Source organism: Odocoileus virginianus, chromosome 8, assembly GCF_023699985.2.
Source record: "Odocoileus virginianus isolate 20LAN1187 ecotype Illinois chromosome 8, Ovbor_1.2, whole genome shotgun sequence".
In the NCBI taxonomy this organism is placed as follows: domain Eukaryota; kingdom Metazoa; phylum Chordata; class Mammalia; order Artiodactyla; family Cervidae; genus Odocoileus; species Odocoileus virginianus.
In genome coordinates, this window is record NC_069681.1 from 14622639 (window position 1) to 14640358 (window position 17720).

The window sequence follows — 17720 nt, forward strand, 5'->3', positions numbered from 1 at the left end:
CCAGGTGCACGGTTGTCGGGGTTTGGAGTGAGGATGGGACTTTGGTGAGGATTTGGCGGCAGGAGAGCCCAGCTGCAAAAGTAGGGTTTGCGTGTCTGTTCACAGCAGGGATTGGCTAGTTGCTAGGCTGAGCCAGGAAGAAGGGGTTTCCCACACTTGTGGTTCAGGCTGCAGTTGGGGTCATTCTGGAAAGTCTGCACTGTCTCAGGGACATAGAAAATGCATGCTGTCCAGGACCACCCAGCTCCTGAACCCCCCTTTTCTAGGAACTACCCCTCCCCATGCTCCCATCAACTAGGAGCTATGGTTACAAGACGTAACCCCTCCCCCCCACCACACTGGCTTGAACCAAGAGTGACCTAATCAAGCCAGGCCAATCGGAGACCACTGGAGTCTTTGAGAAAGATCAGGAGACAAAGCCACACGAACTGAGATGACTAGAAAACGTGTCTTTGGAATAAGATGAGTGTCGGTGAGCTGACAATGACAGTCCTGGCTCCGGAGGCCTCCCCCACACCAGTCCTTTCTGGACCAGAGGCCCACTGCACCTTCCACCCAGATCACACGTTTCCCATTCTGCTTTACCTACTCAAGTTGGTGACTGTTACCGGGGACCAAAAGGGGCCGAGAGATTGAAGAGGCTTTGATTGTGGGTCCTTTTGGGCTTCTGGTTGGCCCCAGTTGGGGGACTGGCTGTAGGCTGGTGCTGCTTTACTGAGTGAGTGTCCCTCTGCCTTGGCAGGGGCGGAAGAGGGGTGTTTGTGAGGCTACTGTTTCTCGACCCATTTTACAGGTGAGGAAACTGAGGCAGGAAACTACATGCCCAAGGTCACACAGTCAACAATGGGTGGAGCTAGGCTTTGAGATAGTCTGTGTCCTGAGTCAACCCAAGGACTAGAAAGAACTTCTGTGTTCAAATAACCAGTAGAAGCAAGCAGGACAGGTGTTGACATGTATTCTCTGAAACAATTTGCTTCTGATACCCTCAGGGGACATGCTTAAGTCTTTTCGGTGCCCTGCCACAGATGCTGTCAGCCCCGTCTCTGCCCCCCACCCCCCAGGACTCTGCCCCACCAAACCAAGGAGCTGTGATAGGTACCAAATTACAAACCAGCTGTCATGGGATGTAGCCTAGGGCTTTGGGGGTTTCCTTGGGGGTTTCCTTGGGGCTTCTGACAACTCCACCTCCCTCAGACATTCAGCACCTGCCAAAGCCCCTCTGGGACAAGCGGGTGACGGCTTGAGCTTGGTGGGGGCGACCTCCTGCTCAGACCTGTGTCGGCTTGTTGGCAAGATCTTGACGCAACGTATGAAGCTTTCCAAGTCGGGGATGGTCAGTAGCCTCAGGATCCCACTCATTTTCCCTAGAAGGACATGGATCTTCCGAGCCGTGGGACTGACTTCCATCTCCAGGATCGGTTTCTTTTTCATTTCGCTCAGCACCTCCAGGGTAATGTACTGGGGGAATTCACAGAAGGCTGGGTGAGGATTAATGTTGCCCGGACACTACGTGCCCCCCACGGCAGGCCTGGGACCCTGTGGGCAGAGTCTTCCTGGACCCTTCCAGGACCGAGTCTCTCCAGGGCAAACCTGAGCGGCAGTGCTGCCACCAGTGACCTTCCTGCTGCTTCCCCAAGACACTTGGCCCATGCCTCTGGACACACGGGCTACGGTGATTGGGCTGAGACCACATGCCAACCTGACCCCAAACCAAAGGCTGTGCCCTCCTGGGGGCATCTGGCTGCTCCCCACGCGCTCCCTAGCACAGCAGGAGACTGAGCCCTGCCACCGCCAGGGGGGCCGGTGTCTGCCTGTGAGCCCCCCTCCATCTGGGGCTCCCCTGGGGCCTGTCCAGGCCTTCCTGGGATCAGGATGTCCGTCTCCTCAGCTCTGAATCTCAGGGTGTTCGGGTGTTAGCTGATTGCCTCTTTTTTGTTGACGCTTATTTTTAATGGGAAGATAGTCGCTTTACAGTGTCGTGTTGGTTTCTGCCATGCAACGTGAATCTGCCATCAGTGTCCCCTCCCTCTAGAACTTCCCACCCCTCTAGGAAATGATTGCCTTTGTACAAGGTTACACGCTGTCAGTGAAGCTAGCCTCCTTTCCCGAGGGGCTGGGCTGGGGCAGAACATAGCCGGGGCGGGGACCGCCCCCAGCCCTCGGGGCCCAGGAGCCCTCGGGGACTGCCCCCAGCCCGCGGGCACCACTTCCAGCCCGAGGGGCCTAGGAGCGGGCGGCTCCCCGCCTGGCAGACGAGGTGGGGAATCGGACCGAACCTTGAACTTGGTGCCCAGGTTTAAGCAAACGCGCTTCTCGCAGTGGGTGAAGTGGAAGATGATCTTGTCCTGGCTCTTGATTTGTACCTCGATGTACCGGTTGATTTTCAAGGAGATGGGCTGGACGGGGGGCGCATGCACGTGCAGGCTGAGATCCCACCAGTTCCAGGCCTTCTGGTACTCGTCTTTGGCGAAGTAGTAGCCCAGGTTTTGGCTCAGGCTCAACCTAGACCAAGAAGGCATCAGGCAGCCATGGTGCTGGGCCTGGGGTAGGAGCGGGTGGGGGCACGCCCTCCCCCCTCTCCTGCCCGCCCCCGCCCCCGGAACCCAGGCTGGGCGCCGCCCTTCAGCCCCGGCCTGTCCAGTTCGGTCTCCTCCTGTGCCCCTGGCCCCTCACACCCAGTCACTCCTTGAAAGGACTGAAGTCTAGGTCATGTGTGCTTTTGCCCTCCTCAAGGCTTTGCCATGCTGTTCGCCCTCCTTGGAGAAAGTGTTCCTTCCAGCCTGTGTGGTACAGTGGGTTCTAAGTCTCGGCTTAAATGTCACCTCCCCCAAGAAGCCCTTCTTGACCAGCCCCTCTGGGTCCCAATATGACAATTCAGCCTCAGTTAGGTTCCTTCATATAATTTACTAATACACATTAATTCTCATTATTTGCTGTAATTAGATTCCATAAAGTTGCCTCAAACATGGAGTTAGCAAATAGTAAACCATTGCTCCCCAGGGAAGGAGGTGTGTGTATATACATGATGGGGGCTTCCCAGGTGGCTTGGTGGTAAAGAACCCGCCTGCCAATGCAGGAGTAGACGCAGCAGACCCAGGTTCGATCCCTGGGTCGGGAAGATCCCCTGGAGGAGGATATGGCAACCCACGCCAGTATTCTTGCCTGGAGAATCCCATGGACAGAGGAGCCTGGCGGGCTACAATTCATGAGGTCGTAAAAGAGTCAGACGTGACTGGGCAAGCACCGCAGCAGCGCAGACACGTGGATACACTCACATCCTAGAAACACCGCATCCTGGTTCCCACTGGCCCCAGGGCTGGACTTCCCAGCACCACCTGCCCTTCCCCTCCCGGCTCCATCCCCTGTTTCCCGTGTTAAGGGTGGCTTCAAGAAAGCAGAGCAGCTGGGAACGTGCACAGCAGGTAACTCAGATTCTGCCCCGCGCAAGTTTGTGACTCGATGTGTGGTGTACACAGGCTTCCTTCCCCTGGGAGCAGCGGCTCGGCGTTTGCCAGTTCATGTCCTGGAGACTTGACAGAGCTGAACTATCTTGAATGAGAATCGGCCATCCTTGCTTCTCATCCGTCCTTCCCACTAGTATGGAAACCTAATTGGAAGTCTGGAGTGCGGGGCCCCCATCCGTGTGGCTCCTGGGCGGATGCTGCCCCGAACGGCCCCTGGTGCCCATGTGGCCGCTGTGGGCGAGTGTGGACTGATGGGTTCCTCTCTCTCCCAGTCTGGGCCCTGCTCTCCTGCGAGCGTCCTCTCCTGGCATTTCAAGCCCATCATGTATCCTCCTGCCCCGGCTTCTGCTTTTCACATCCCGCCAGGTCTGTCCTGAGAACCGGTGCAGAAGGTTTTCTCGGGAACAGAACACAGAAGGGGACAGAATCTGAGCCCTGGGCTAGTCAGGAGAAGGCAGGCTTTGGGGGAGCCTGGGTCCCTCAGATCACCTGCCAGGCATTGTCCGAGCTGTCCAGGGACTTTACATTCGGCTCAGGGAGAGGCCGGCTCAGACCTGCTCAGGGCAGCCTCGGTCACCTGCAATAATCAGGACTTCTGGTCACCCCCCAACACTAGGTCCTCCTGTTGCTTCCCACTGCCCATTGAACCAAGTGCAAACTATTAAGTCCCTTCACTGAGCCCAGCCTGTCAACCACACCCCTCTTCACCTAGAGGAGAAACTATGATGCATGTAATGAATTAAAAAAAAACCTAGACTTTTGTAAAGCAATTATCCTCCAATTAAAAAAGCAAGAAAAGACAAAACAACCTGGACTCTTGAGCCAGACTTTCTAGGTTCCTAGCCTGACTTGGTCACTTGCAAGCTGTGTGACTTTGGGCCAGTTACTTAAACTCTCTGTGCCTCAGCTTCAGTGGTAAAATGCAGATAATAACAGTATGTTGCTCATAGGGTATTTGTGAGGATTAAGCTCCTGGGGTCGCACAGAGTCGGACACGACTGAAGCGACTTAGCAGCAGCAAGCACCTGTACCAAGAAGGCACATCTCCAGGCCCCACCCCAGACGGACAGAATCGGGAATCTTGAGGTAGGGGGCAGGGAACAGATCTTCCCCAGCTCTTAGCACCACCCTTCCCCTTGGGTTTGGGTGTGTTGCCGTAAGATGCGGTTTCTCTTGCAAACTTTATTTGATAATTGAAAATAATGCTTTAGTTCAAGCCAAGTCAAAAATTCCATAAAACCTCTTTCCTGTGACTTTACGTATGACCAGGGGCAAACAACTCATCATTTTTTCTGTACCTAAGTTTCCTTATCAAGAAAATAAAAGCAGATTTTCCTCATGGTCTCTTCTGTCCCCCAGATTTAAGGACATTTAGGAGAAGAGCCCCTACTGTGTAGCAGATACTGTTGGAGATGATAGTTTCCTGCCCCCATTTCTTGATGCTTCTTGTATGCAGTACTTTCTTCCAAATCTTAGACATCAAATTCTTTCTTTTAAAAACACTTTTCTATGGATTAAAGATCTAAATGTAAGACCAGAAACTATAAAACTCCTAGAGGAGAACATAGGCAAAACACTCTCCGACATAAATCACAGCAGGATCCTCTATGACCCACATCCCAGAATTTTAGAAACAAAAGCAAAAATAAACAAATGGGACCTAATGAAACTTAAAAGCTTTTGCACAACAAAGGAAACTATAAGCAAGGTGAAAAGACAGCCCTCAGATTGGGAGAAAATAATAGCAAATGAAGCAACAGACAAAGGATTAATCTCAAAAATATACAAGCAACTCCTCCAGCTCAACTCCAGAAAAATAAATGACCCAATCAAAAAATGGGCCAAAGAACTCAACAGACATTTCTCCAAGGAAGACATACAGATGGCAAAAAAACACATGAAAAGATGCTCAACATCACTCATTATCAGAGAAATGCAAATCAAAACCACAATGAGGTACCATTACACGCCAGTCAGGATGGCTGCTATCCAAAAGTCTACAAGCAATAAATGCTGGAGAGGGTGTGGAGAAAAGGGCACCCTCTTACACTGTTGGTGGGAATGCAAATTAGTACAGCCACTATGGAGAACAGTGTGGAGATTTCTTAAAAAGCTGGAAATAGAACTGCCATATGACCCAGCAATCCCACTTCTGGGCATACACACCAAGGAAACCAGATCTGAAAGAGACACGTGCACCCCAATGTTCATCGCAGCACTGTTTATAATAGCCAGGACATGGAAGCAACCCAGATGCCCATCAGCAGACGAATGGATGAGGAAGCTGTCGTACATATACACCATGGAATATTACTCAGCCATTAAAAAGAATTCATTTGAATCAGTTCTAATGAGATGGATGAAACTGGAGCCCATTATACAGAGTGAAGTAAGCCAGAAAGATAAAGACCAATACAGTATACTAATGCATATATATGGGATTTAGAAAGATGGTAATGATAACCCTATATGCAAAACAGAAAAAGAGACTCAGATGTATAGAACAGATTTGTGGACTCTGTGGGAGAAGGCGAGGGTGGGATGTTTCAAGAGAACAGCATTGAAACATGTATATTATCTAGGGTGAAACAGATCACCAGCCCAGGTTGGATGCATGAGACAAGTGCTTGGGCCTGGTGCACTGGGAAGACCCAGAGGGATCGGGTGGAGAGGGAGGTGGGAGGGGGGACCGGGATGGGGAATACATGTAAATCCATGGCTAATTCATTTCAATGTATGACAAAAACCACTGCAACGTTGTAAAGTAATTAGCCTCCAACTAATAAAAATAAATTGAAAAAAAAAAAACAAAATCAAGGGGACAAGAAATAAAGTAGGCAAAAATAACTAAAAAAAAAATAAAAACGCTTTTCTTGTTGACATACAGTAGATTTAAAATACTTGTGTTACACTGAGGAAACCAGAATTGAAAGAGGCACGTGTACCCCAATGTTCATCGCAGCACTGTTTATAATAGCCAGGACATGGAAGCAACCTAGATGTCCATCGGCAGACGAATGGATAAGAAAGCTGTGGTACATACACAGGATAGAATGTTATTCAGCCATTAAAAAGAATACATTTGAGTCAGTTCTAATGAGGTGGATGAAACTGGAGCCTATTATACAGAGTGAAGTAAGTCAGAAAGAAAAACAACAGTACAGTATATTAACACATATATATGGAATTTAGAAAGATGGTATCAATGACCCTATATGAGAGACAGCAAAAGAGAGACAGATGTATAGAACAGACTTTTGGACTCTGTGGGAGAAGGCGAAGGTGGGATGATCTGAGAGAATAGCATTGAATCATGTATATTATCATATGTGAAACAGATCACCAGTCCAGGTTCAATGCTTGAGACAGGGTGCTCAGGGCTGGTGCACTGGGATGACCCAGAGGGATGGGATGGGGAGGGAGGCGGGAGGGGGGTTCAGGATGGGGAACACATGTGCACCCATGGCTGATTCATGTCAATGTATGGCAAAACCCACCACAATATTGTAAAGTAATTAGCCTCCAATTAAATAAGTTAAAAAAATAGTGTGTTAGTTTCAGGTATATAGCAAAGAGACTCAGTTTTATATACAGATTCTTTTCCATTATAGGTTATTACGAGATATTAAATATAGTTCCTTGTGCTATACAGTACATCCTTGTTTATTTTATGTATAGCAGTGTGTATCTGTTAATACAATATTCTTAATCTGTCCCTCCTTCCACCCTTTCCCCTTTGGTAACCATAAATTTGTTCTTTTTTTCCATGAGTCTGTTTCTGTTTTGTAAATAAATTCATTTGTATTATTTTTTTAGAATCCATATATAAGTGATATATGATATTTGTCTTTCTCTGACTTACTTCACTTAGTATGATAACCTCTAGGCCCATCCATGTCGCTGCAAATGAGATTATTTCATTCTCTTCTGTGGTTGAGTAATATTCCACTGTGTATATATACATATATATACATACACACACACACACACTACATCTTTATCCATTCATCTGTTGATGGACTTCTTTTCGGATTAGAGTTTTCACCTTTTCTGGATATCTGACCAGGAGTGGGACTGCTGAATCATATGGCAGCTGTATTTTTAGTATTTTTTAGGGCATCTCCATACTGTTTTCCATAGTGGCTGCACCAATTTATATCCCCACCAACAATGCAGGAGGGTTCCCTTTTCTCCATACCCTCTCCAGCATTTATTTGTAGACTTTTTAATGATGGCTATTCTGACTGATGTGAGGTGCTATCTCATTGTACTTTTGATTTGCATTTCTCTAATAATAAGTGATGTTGAGCATCTTTTCATGTGCCTGTTATCCTTCTGTATATCTTCTTTGAAATATCTATTTAAGTCTCCTGCCCATTTTTTTTTTTTTTTTTGGTTAGGTTGTTTGGTTTTTTATATTAAATTACATGAGCTGTTTGTATATTTGGGAAACTAAGCTCTTGTTGGTTGCATCATATGCAAATATTTTCTCCCAATCCTTGGGTTGTCTTTTAATTTTGCTTATGGTTTCCTTTGCTGTGTAAAAGCTTTCAAGTTTGAGTAGGCCCCATTTGTTAATTTTTGCTTTAATTTCTTTTGCCTTGGGAGACTGATCTAAGAAAAGATTGTGATGATTTATGTCAGAGAAGGTATTGCCTATGTTCTCTCCCAGGAATTTTGTGGTGTCATGTCTTATGTTCAGGTCTTTAAGCCATTTCAAGTTTATTTTTGTATATGGTGTGATGGTGTGTTCTAACTTTGTTGATTTATATGAGGCTGTCCAGCTTTTCCAACACCACTTACTGAATAGACTCTCTTTTCTCCATTGTATAGTCTTGCCTCCCTTGTTGAAGATTAATTGATTATAGGTGTGTGGGTTTATTTCTGGGCTCTCTGTTCAGTCCCAATGATCCACATATTTGCTTTTGTGCCAGGACCACACTGTTTTAATTACTATAGCTTTGTAATATTATAGACATCAATTTCTATACCCTCCAGGAAGAGCAGATACACATGAGAACAAAGTAGTCAACTAGCAAATGGTGTTGAAAACCTCATAACAGGGAAAATATTCCTAAAAACCAAGGCCTGGAGGGTGAAAATATTTCTTTGGAATTAAAATTTGGCCTTAACTATCAAGAAGTATAAAGTTGGTTCAAGAGAATATGCATTCTCCACTTTGTGACCACTAGAACAGAAGGCAAGGGAGAAATCCTGAAAAGACAGAGTTCTTACACCAAAGAGATGGAGAAAAATTCCAAAGTGAATGAATTACCTTGAATGGGTAAGATGAGGTTCCCTACCATTACCAGAAATGGGAACATAACAGCCAACGAAATTTGTAGAAGTTATGTTTTTAAAATACAATACATGTACCTCCAGCGCACTTATCATACCTTTCTCTCTGCGGCACCTGGAACAGAGAGGGCACTGGGTCTTTCTAAGGCCATTCTTGTGAAGTTCGATTCTTAAGTGAGAGGAGACGAAACCCAAAACTTACTCCAGCTTTTGAGTCTGTGATTGCTATGTCCTGGAGGGGAAGCAATGGTGCAAAAAGGCTGGGGCACCACCTGAGGTCAGGAACCTGTCTTACAGGCTCATCACGACACCCAGCTCCCCATGTGTGGGTTGGACGGATGAATTCTAAGTGAATGAGCGAGAGAAAGAGAGGCTTACCCAGAAAGAGGACAGCTATGCAGACTGGGAATCAAAACCTTAATCACAGAGCTTCTCTGCAGGGAGGGGTGTTTGGGACTCATGCCCCAGGCTTACCAGATGTCTCCATTTTCATCATGGAAGGTGGCATGGCCAGAGTTGTTGATAAGGGCCCGGATGCACGTTTTTGCACTGTCTTCCAGAATGATGTACGTGAACTTGCTCTCTTTTATACTGAGGATGAGCATAGCCAGGTGTCCTGATGGGTAGCTGGGAGATGGTTAAGGCACAAGTATTCCCTTGGGGTCCCCTGCAGAAGGCAGAGAGCCCTGCAGAGCGAGGCAGGCCCCAGTAAAACCCATGCCCCGGCCCCAAATCACAGATTTTTCTGGCATCATATGTGTCCCTTGTTCCAGTGGATACTATATCTGGCCTGATCCATCAGCAAAGAGAATTTGGAAGATAATCTCATCGGGGTAGAGAATTATTTTTCCATCACCTTGAAGTACCTAGGGAGAAGAGAGAAACCTGTGTTGTCACCAGAAGGCTTGACATCAGTCTACTTACTCTCTGATTCCTGCATGCCACCCACCCCTCACTCCCCCACCCATCACCACCACCAACTTGCTGGGGATTCCAGAAGGGAACCTTCGCAGGGGTTTGGTTTACCTGTCTTGGTGTTGAGGAAGCTGAAATGGACCACTCTGTGTTTGTGTGTGCAGATTTTAAACTACCATTTCAATCTAATGATTATCAGTTATATTAATTTCATAGGGCTACAATAGCAAAGTACCAGGCAATTTTAAATTGTAGAAAGTTATTCTTTCACAGCCGTGGAGGTCAGAAGTCTAAAATCAAGGGGTCAGAAGGGTCAGCTCTTTCTAGAGGCTCAGAGGAAAAATCTGTTCCATGCTTTCTCCTAGCTTTGGTGATGGCCTGCGGTCCTTCCTCTTCCTTGGTTTGTGTATGCAGGGTTCCGATGTCCGGCTCCATCTTCCCTGAGACTTGGTGTCTTCACTGTCCTTCACAAGGACACCAGTCTTACTGGGTTAGGGGCCCACCCTACTCCAGGATGACCTCATCTGAACTAATTACCAATTTTCCAAACAATGTCATAATCTGAGTCAGTGGGGTTTAGGATTTAAACGTATCTACTTTGGAGGGAGGCTCAGTTTCACTGATAACATTAGTATATTCAGGTATTGTATCTCTGAATCAGTTTTAGTGAGTTATATTTTTCTAGGAAATTGTTTATTTTATGTAAATTTTCAAATTTATTGTCATAAAATTTTATGATATGATATTTTCAGAAACCCTCTACTGTCTCTAAGTTGGGCTTCCCAGGAGGCTCAGTGGTAAAGAATCCGCCTGCCAATGCAGGAGATGTAGGAGACATGGGTTTGATCCTTGGGTCGAGAAGATCCCCTGGAGGAGGAATTGGCAACCCACTCCAGTGTTCTCGCCTGGAGAATCCCGTGGACAGAGGAGCCTAACGGGCTACAGTCCACGGGATTGCAATGAGTCGGACATGACTGAGCATGCACACATGCATGTCTCTTAGTCATGTCTTTGTCCTCATTCTTTATCGTATATATATGTTTTCTTTTTTTCTGGATCATTTGCCTGGAGATTTGCTAATTTTACTTATTTTTTTCAAAGACCCAGCCTTTTGGTTTGCTCGTTCTAATATTTTTTGATTTTCCAGTGTATCAATTTTTGTTCCCAGCATTATTTTCTCCATATGGCTGCTTTCTGTGGGTTTTCTATGTTAGACTGTGTATTTTTCTTCTAATTCCTTGAATTGAACATTGAGCTCATTGATTTCCATCTTGCTGCTTCTTCACGACCCTCTTCCTCCTCCTCTTCTTTAAGATAGGCATTTAAAGCTATAACATTTCTCTCAAAATTTTAGCTCTTCCCTCCAATAGTAGATACCTTTCATTTCATTCTGAGTATTTTAAAATTTCCAGTATGCCTTCCTCTTTGACACACAGGTTATTTACAGGTGTGTTTTTGAGTTTGCAAATGTACGAGTTGCTTTTGGCTATGTTGTTAATATTACCAATTAAAATCCACAGCGTTGGGACTTCCCAAGTGGTCCAGCGGTTAAGAACCGGCCTTCCAATGCAGGTGATGGTGGTCCCGTGGTTAAGAACCCACCTTCCAATGCAGGGAAGGCAGGTTCAATCCCTGGTCGGGGAACTAGGATTCCACGTCACCCAGGGCAATTAGGCCTGCACAATGCAACTAAGACCCAACAAAGGCAAACATTTATATAGAAATACTAAAAACAATCCGCAGGGGTGAGAGAGCAGAGTACAGATGGTATCACCTCCATCTTTGGCTGTGCTGGGTCTCACTTGTGGCGTGTTGGATCCAGTTCCCGGACCAGGGATTGAACCCTGGCCCCCTGCCTTGGCAGTGAGAAGTCTTAGCCCCAGGACCACCGGGGAAGTCCTGGTATCAGCTCTTTAGTGCTTGCAAAGTGTTCTGTGGTTAAATGTGTCAGCATTCACTGTAGCTACTTCACTGTGCCTGAGAAGGACGTGTGTCCTCCAGCGGCCTCGAGTCCCCACCAGACATTAAAATGCAGGCCTTTTCTCCTGCTTCCCACACGCCGCTCACTCTCACTATCCGCATTTTCCAGGTTCTGTTTCTGGTGTTGCCCCCTTCCTTTCTTATGCACTCTTCGTGTGTATGTGTGCCCAGTCCTGTCCTACTCTTTGCTACCCCATGGACTGTAGCCGGCCAGGCTCCCCTGCTCATGGGATTTTCCAGGCAAGAATACTGGAGTGGATCGCCATTTCCTTCTCCAATATACTCTTATATACTCTAGATTTAAATACTGTACATATAAACTTCTGCATTTACACACTATACATTTAAAAGGACATTTTTTTTTACATTTTATTTAAATTTCCCAGGTGTTTGTAGCAGGATGCCTTTTCCCGTCATGTTTTATCCTGCATTACTCTAACTAGGTGTCGGATCTGTGGTTTTCAAGCTCTTACTTTTAATGACTGAAGAATCCTTCACTCAAGAGAGCTCACTGCAGAGTGCCCAAATCTGAGACAATGAAAGAATAAGGTGCAGCTGGCTGGCGAGGAGCTGCTGTGGACTCCGCAGGGCGTGGCCTTCAATGCCCAGGAACCGCTCCACCAGGGGATGAAGATCCTGTGACTGACTCTGTCCCTACAGCAGCGTTTGCGCTCAGCACGGGACTTCCACAACACAGTGACCTCAGAGAATGCGCTATTATTTTCCCCGTTTAAGAGAGGCGTTCCACTAGGGGGCACTAGTGGCAAAGAATCCGCCTGCCAATGCAGGAGGCTCAGGAGATGCAGGTTTGATCCCTAGGATGGGGAAGATCCCCTGGAATAAGAAATGGAACCAGCTCCAGTAAACTTGCCAGGAAAGTCCCATGAACAGAGAAGCCTGGCGGGCTACAGTCCATGGGGTTGCAAAGAGTCAGACATGACCGAGCGACCTACACAAGGCTATCCAATGAAAGGGGACCCAGACTCCCACAGTCTGTCCCTGCCACCCCCAGCCAGGTGGCTCATCCTTGGAAACGTACCGCCTCCAGCCATTAAGCTACCAGCCATCTCGCTCATTTACTCTACAAACCACTGCCCCCTCTCTTTTTTTACCCTAAAGAAAGCACTTTATAAGGTCATCTATGGTTGGTTTCTTCCTGAGAACAGGTAAGAAGCTTCTAGATTTTGCTCACGGGGGAGGATTTTCTATTTTAGGTCTTATTTTCAAAAGCTACCTGAAGCCAGAATTTCCTAATACACTTTCTTTTCATCAAATTCACTTGTCATGGAATGACATTTTCCTAAAAACAAGAAGCCACGGGCAAAGAAAAATCCCTGACACAGAGATAGAGTCGTTCCATTTTCCCTCACTGGGAAATATATCACACAAAGCCCAGAGGATGAATCTAATAATTCTGGCCTGAGCAACTGAGAAAAAGCTGTATTATCACTTAGTAAATTGGGGCACACTTGAGACTACTAGAAACTAACATTTATGTAATATCATGCAGGTTTTAAAGCACCTCTGCATATAATGTGGACTTAGCTTTTTCCAACAATTTTGTGGGATAAGTATGGTCTTATTATCTTCACTTTACAGTTCAAGAAAGTGAGACCCAGAAAAACATACATGATGGTCTTAAGCACAGAGGTTGTTATTAGTCAGGGCTACTCAAAAAATATGCCCAGTCAGCCAGCTTCTCACCACCTCCCGTCACCAGCCTAGTAGAGATACACGTTGTCTCTCACCTGCATTAATACCTGGCTTCCAGCTGAACTTGCTGCCCTTACTCTTGCCCCCTTAAGCCTGTTCCCCATAGAGCAGCCAGAAAGATACTTCTAGAGCTTAAGCCAGATGATGTTGCCCCTGCTCTAGCCCCTCTAGTGGCTCCATGGCATCCTTTGGATAAAACCGTGACCCCCAAGGCTCTACCTGACCTAGACACCGAGCTCATTTCTCACTTGCTCACCGCCGTCTGGAGGCTCAGGGCCTCAGGGCCTTTGCATGTGTTAGCTCTGCCTAGGACACTCCTCCTCCAAACCTCTAGGGGCTCACTCCCTCTTTCCATGCCTGCCTAGGCTCAAATGGCGCGTCTGCGATTGCACTAAAAGCAGGACAGTCACTCCTTTCTCAGCCCAGCAGCTCTAGAGCCCCTCCTCCTGCTTTCCTTCCTGCGGCACTTAATAACACCTACCTTGGCACTGAACAGAGTTTTGTGCGTTGACTGCTCAGTCGTGTCCGACTCTTTGCCACCCCATGGGCCACAGCACACCAGGCCTCCCTGTCCATCACCAACTGCTGGAGTTTACCCAAACTCATGTCCATCGAGTCGGAGATGCCATCCAACCATCTCATCCTCCGTCGTGTGGACTGTGTGCTCAACTAAAACGTAAGGTCCATGGCTCCCAAGGTTTGTTTGTTCACCCTTGTAGCTCCAGCACCTAGAAGAGGGCCTGGGGCATTGTGTGTTCTCAGAATATATTTACAGAAAGCAGAGAGTCTATCACATCTTCCTATTTCCCCTTTCAGTGCCTTTTTTTTTTTAACTCTGGACCTTATTAGCTCATGTGACTAACTGAGACTAGGTTTCACTTATGGCTTTATAGTGTCCATCTTTATAAATATACCATGTGATTGGCTTTTACAGATAGGCTTTATTTTTTTAGAGCAGGTCACAGCAAAATTGAGTAGAAAATGCAGAGATTTCTCATAAACTCTCTGCACCCCCACACACGTGCAGCCTTCCCCCACTATCAACATCCCACACCACGGTGTACATTTATACAAAGAATTTATACTGCACATCACCATTACCCAGAGTCCATAGTTTACCCTGGGGTTCACTCCTGGTATTCTACATTCTGCGGGTTTATACAAATATATAATGACATATGGTCTTCCCTGGTGGCTCCGCTGTAAAGAACCCACCTGCAACGCAGGAGACACAGGTTCGATCCCCGGGTCGGGAAGATCCCCTGAAGAGGGAAATGGCAACCGACTCCAGTATTCTTGCCTGGAGAATTCCATGGACAGAGCAGCCTGGTGGGCTACAGTCCATGGGGCCTCAAAGGGTCAGACATGGCTTAGTGACTAAACAGCGATAATAATGACATATATCTACTGTTACAATACAATACATAATGTATGCATGGCCCTAAAAACCATCTCATCCTCTGTCGTCCCCTTCTCTTCCTGCCTTCAATCTTTCCCAGCATCAGGGTGTTTTCAAATGAGTCATTTCTTCCCATCAGGTGGCCAAAGTATTGGAGTTTCAGCTTCAGCATCAGTTCTTCCAATTAATATTCAGGACTGATTTCCTTTAGGATTGATTTGTTGGATCTCCTTGCAGTCCAAGGGACTCTCAAGAGTCTTCTCCAACACCACAGTTCAAAAGCATCAATTCTTTGGCTTTCTTTATAGTCCAACTCTCACATCCATACATGACTACTGGAAAAACCATAGCTTTCACTAGACGGACCTTTGTCAGTAATGTCTCTGCTTTTTAATATGCTGTCTAGGTAGGTCATAGCTTTTCTTCCAAGGAGCAAGCGTCTTTTAATTTCATGGCTGCGGTCACCATCTGTGCAGATTTTGGAGCCCAAGAAAATAAAGTCTGTCACTATTTCCACTGTTTCCCCATCTATTTGCCATGAAGTGATGGGACCAGATGCCATGATCTTAGTTTTCTGAATGTCGAGCTTTAAGCCAACTTTCTCACTCTCCTCTTTCACTTTCATCAAGTGGCTCTTTAGTTCCTCTTCACTTTCTGCCTTAAGGATGGCATCATCTGCATATCTGAGGTTATTGATGTTTCCCCCAGCAATCTTGATTCTAGCTTGTGCTTCATGCAGCCCGGCATTTCACATTATGTACTCTGCATATAAGTTAAATGAGCAGGGTGACAATATACATCCTTGACATACTCCTTTCCCAATTTGGAACCAGTCTGTTGTTCCATGTCTGATGCTAACTGTTGCTTCTTGACCTGCATACAGATTTCTCAGGAGGCAGGTAAAGTGTTCTGGTATTCCCATCTCTTTCAGAATTTTCCACAGTTTGTTGTGATCCACACCGTCAAAGTCTGTGGCATAGTCAATAAAGCAGGAGTAGGTGTTTTTCTGGAACTCTTTTGCTTTTTTGATGATCCAATGGATGTTGGCAAATTTGATCTCTGGTTCCTCTGCCTTTTCTAAATCCAGTAAATCCCCACCCACACCGCCAAACAAACAAACAACAAAACAAACGCCAGGGCATTGCCACAATTACCTTAATCTTGCTGTTGATCCAGTCCATATCTAGTTGTAACTTCTTCGTACGGCGAGCAACACGACGATGTTTCTCTGGCTCCATCTCCTCCTCCTCGTCTTGTAGTGGCATATTACATAAGTGAAACGTGAGAGTGCTCTCTGTAGTCCTTTGGGCATGTAAGGCTTCGGTAGAAAAGAGAAAGAAAACTTAGATCTATTTCTCTCGAGGAACCCAAAGAGAGTTTGAGGATTTGGGATATTGGCCATATTTCCCCAAGCTCTTATTTTTTCCCATTCATTCTTTCATTTCACACACAATTATTAAGGGCCTGTGAGGTGCCAGTTCAGTGTCAGATGCCCGACACCACGGTGAACACCACCCAGTCCAGACTTGGGGATGTGAGGGGTGACATACCAGCCGTGTGCCAGTAACAAGTGAGGCTGCTGAGTCTGGTAATTTAAAAAACAGGCTAAAGTGGGAGTCATAAAAAAAAGGAAATATACCTTAAACATGCTATTTTAACTTAAAACACAAATGAATACTAACACTGTTTTAAAATTTTATCTTTAATTGGAGGACATTGCTTTCCAACGTTGTTAGTTTCTGCTGCACAACAAAGTGGATCGGCTCTGTGTATACACGTGTTCCCTCCCTGCTGAGCCTCCTGCGGCATCCCAGCGCTCTAGGTCATCACAGAGCGCTGAGCTGAGCTTGCTGTGCTGTGTTAGCAGGTTCCCACTAGCGAGCTATTTTCTACATGGTAGCTAACACACCATTTTTAAGTGCAGGACTCAGTGGTTACGTTTGCTGAAAGCCCATTCATAATTTATTATCCAAAACTTTCAATTTTGGCAATTTCTACATAGTCTGAGTGCAGGATTGTAGACTTGGGGGAAAAAAAAAAACTTCTGTATATCCCCCAGCCTTTTGGGTATGTTTGGTGCACACCTAGTTCTAAGCAGTATTTGTAAAACTACTTTCTTATTGCTGCTGCTGCTAAGTCGCTTCAGTCGTGTCCGACTCTGTGCAGCCCCATAGATGGCAGCCCACCAGGCTCCCCCGTCCCTGGGATTCTGGAGTGGGTTGCCATTTCCTTCTCCAATGCATGAAAGGGAAAAGTGAAAGCGAAGCCACTCAGTAGTGTCCGACTTGCAGCGATCCCAGGGACTGCAGCCTACCAGGCTCCTCTGTCCATGGGATTTTCCAGGCAAGGGTACTGGAGTGGGTTGCCATTGCCTTCTCCAACGTTCTTATTGAGTCTTCTCAAAAGCATTCCACTTAGTTTTCACAGCAGCAGCAAGTTTCTTTTTAATCTTCATTTGGGCCCATTTTTGTTAACTATTGAATTTTGGAGTAAGCTAGCAAGGACTCTTCCCCGGGGGAGGCGCGCCGTTGGTATCAGCCAGGATGCTCTTCCCCGCAAGGGGGCCACTCCCTCCGCAACTAGATTTGGGGGAGGTCAGTTAAGAGAGCTTGGTTGTCCCACCTCTGGGGCCAGCACAGCGTTGGAAGACGTGACAGCTTGTTGACCCGGGAGCTGGGCGGGGCATGGAAGTCTCCCCGCCCCCTTCCTGGTCCTTGGCATGTACGTTCTGCCCACGGTCCCCACACTGGGAACCCTTTGCAAGGATGCAGCCTCTCGGGCACTATGCTGTTGAGCCCACCTGGACGGATACATGTCTGAAGCCAGGTAAGTCCTCCATTTAAACGTTAAGATTCTGGCCGGTGGAGGTGGAAATCGATAAGTCTTGTGCCGCCGGAGACATGCGTACGTCGGGTTTAAGTTCTCTTGCTTTTTAAACCCGCCGCCTACAG

General features: G+C 46.7%; 1 protein-coding gene across 1 annotated transcript in view; it reads right to left on the minus strand.

Annotated features, from left to right (window-relative positions):
• Window positions 1–897: 897 nt before the first annotated feature.
• The window catches only part of ERICH6B (glutamate rich 6B), a 78646-nt gene continuing 61823 nt past the window's right edge, over window positions 898–17720 (minus strand). Inside the window, exons 11-15 of the mRNA XM_070471207.1 lie at window positions 15924–16087; window positions 9543–9628; window positions 9237–9389; window positions 2277–2502; window positions 898–1458 (exon numbers count right to left, since the gene is read on the minus strand). Coding sequence (XP_070327308.1) covers window positions 1132–1458; window positions 2277–2502; window positions 9237–9389; window positions 9543–9628; window positions 15924–16087 — 956 coding nt within the window. The 3' untranslated portion in view covers window positions 898–1131. The remainder of the gene's footprint in view (window positions 1459–2276; window positions 2503–9236; window positions 9390–9542; window positions 9629–15923; window positions 16088–17720) is intronic.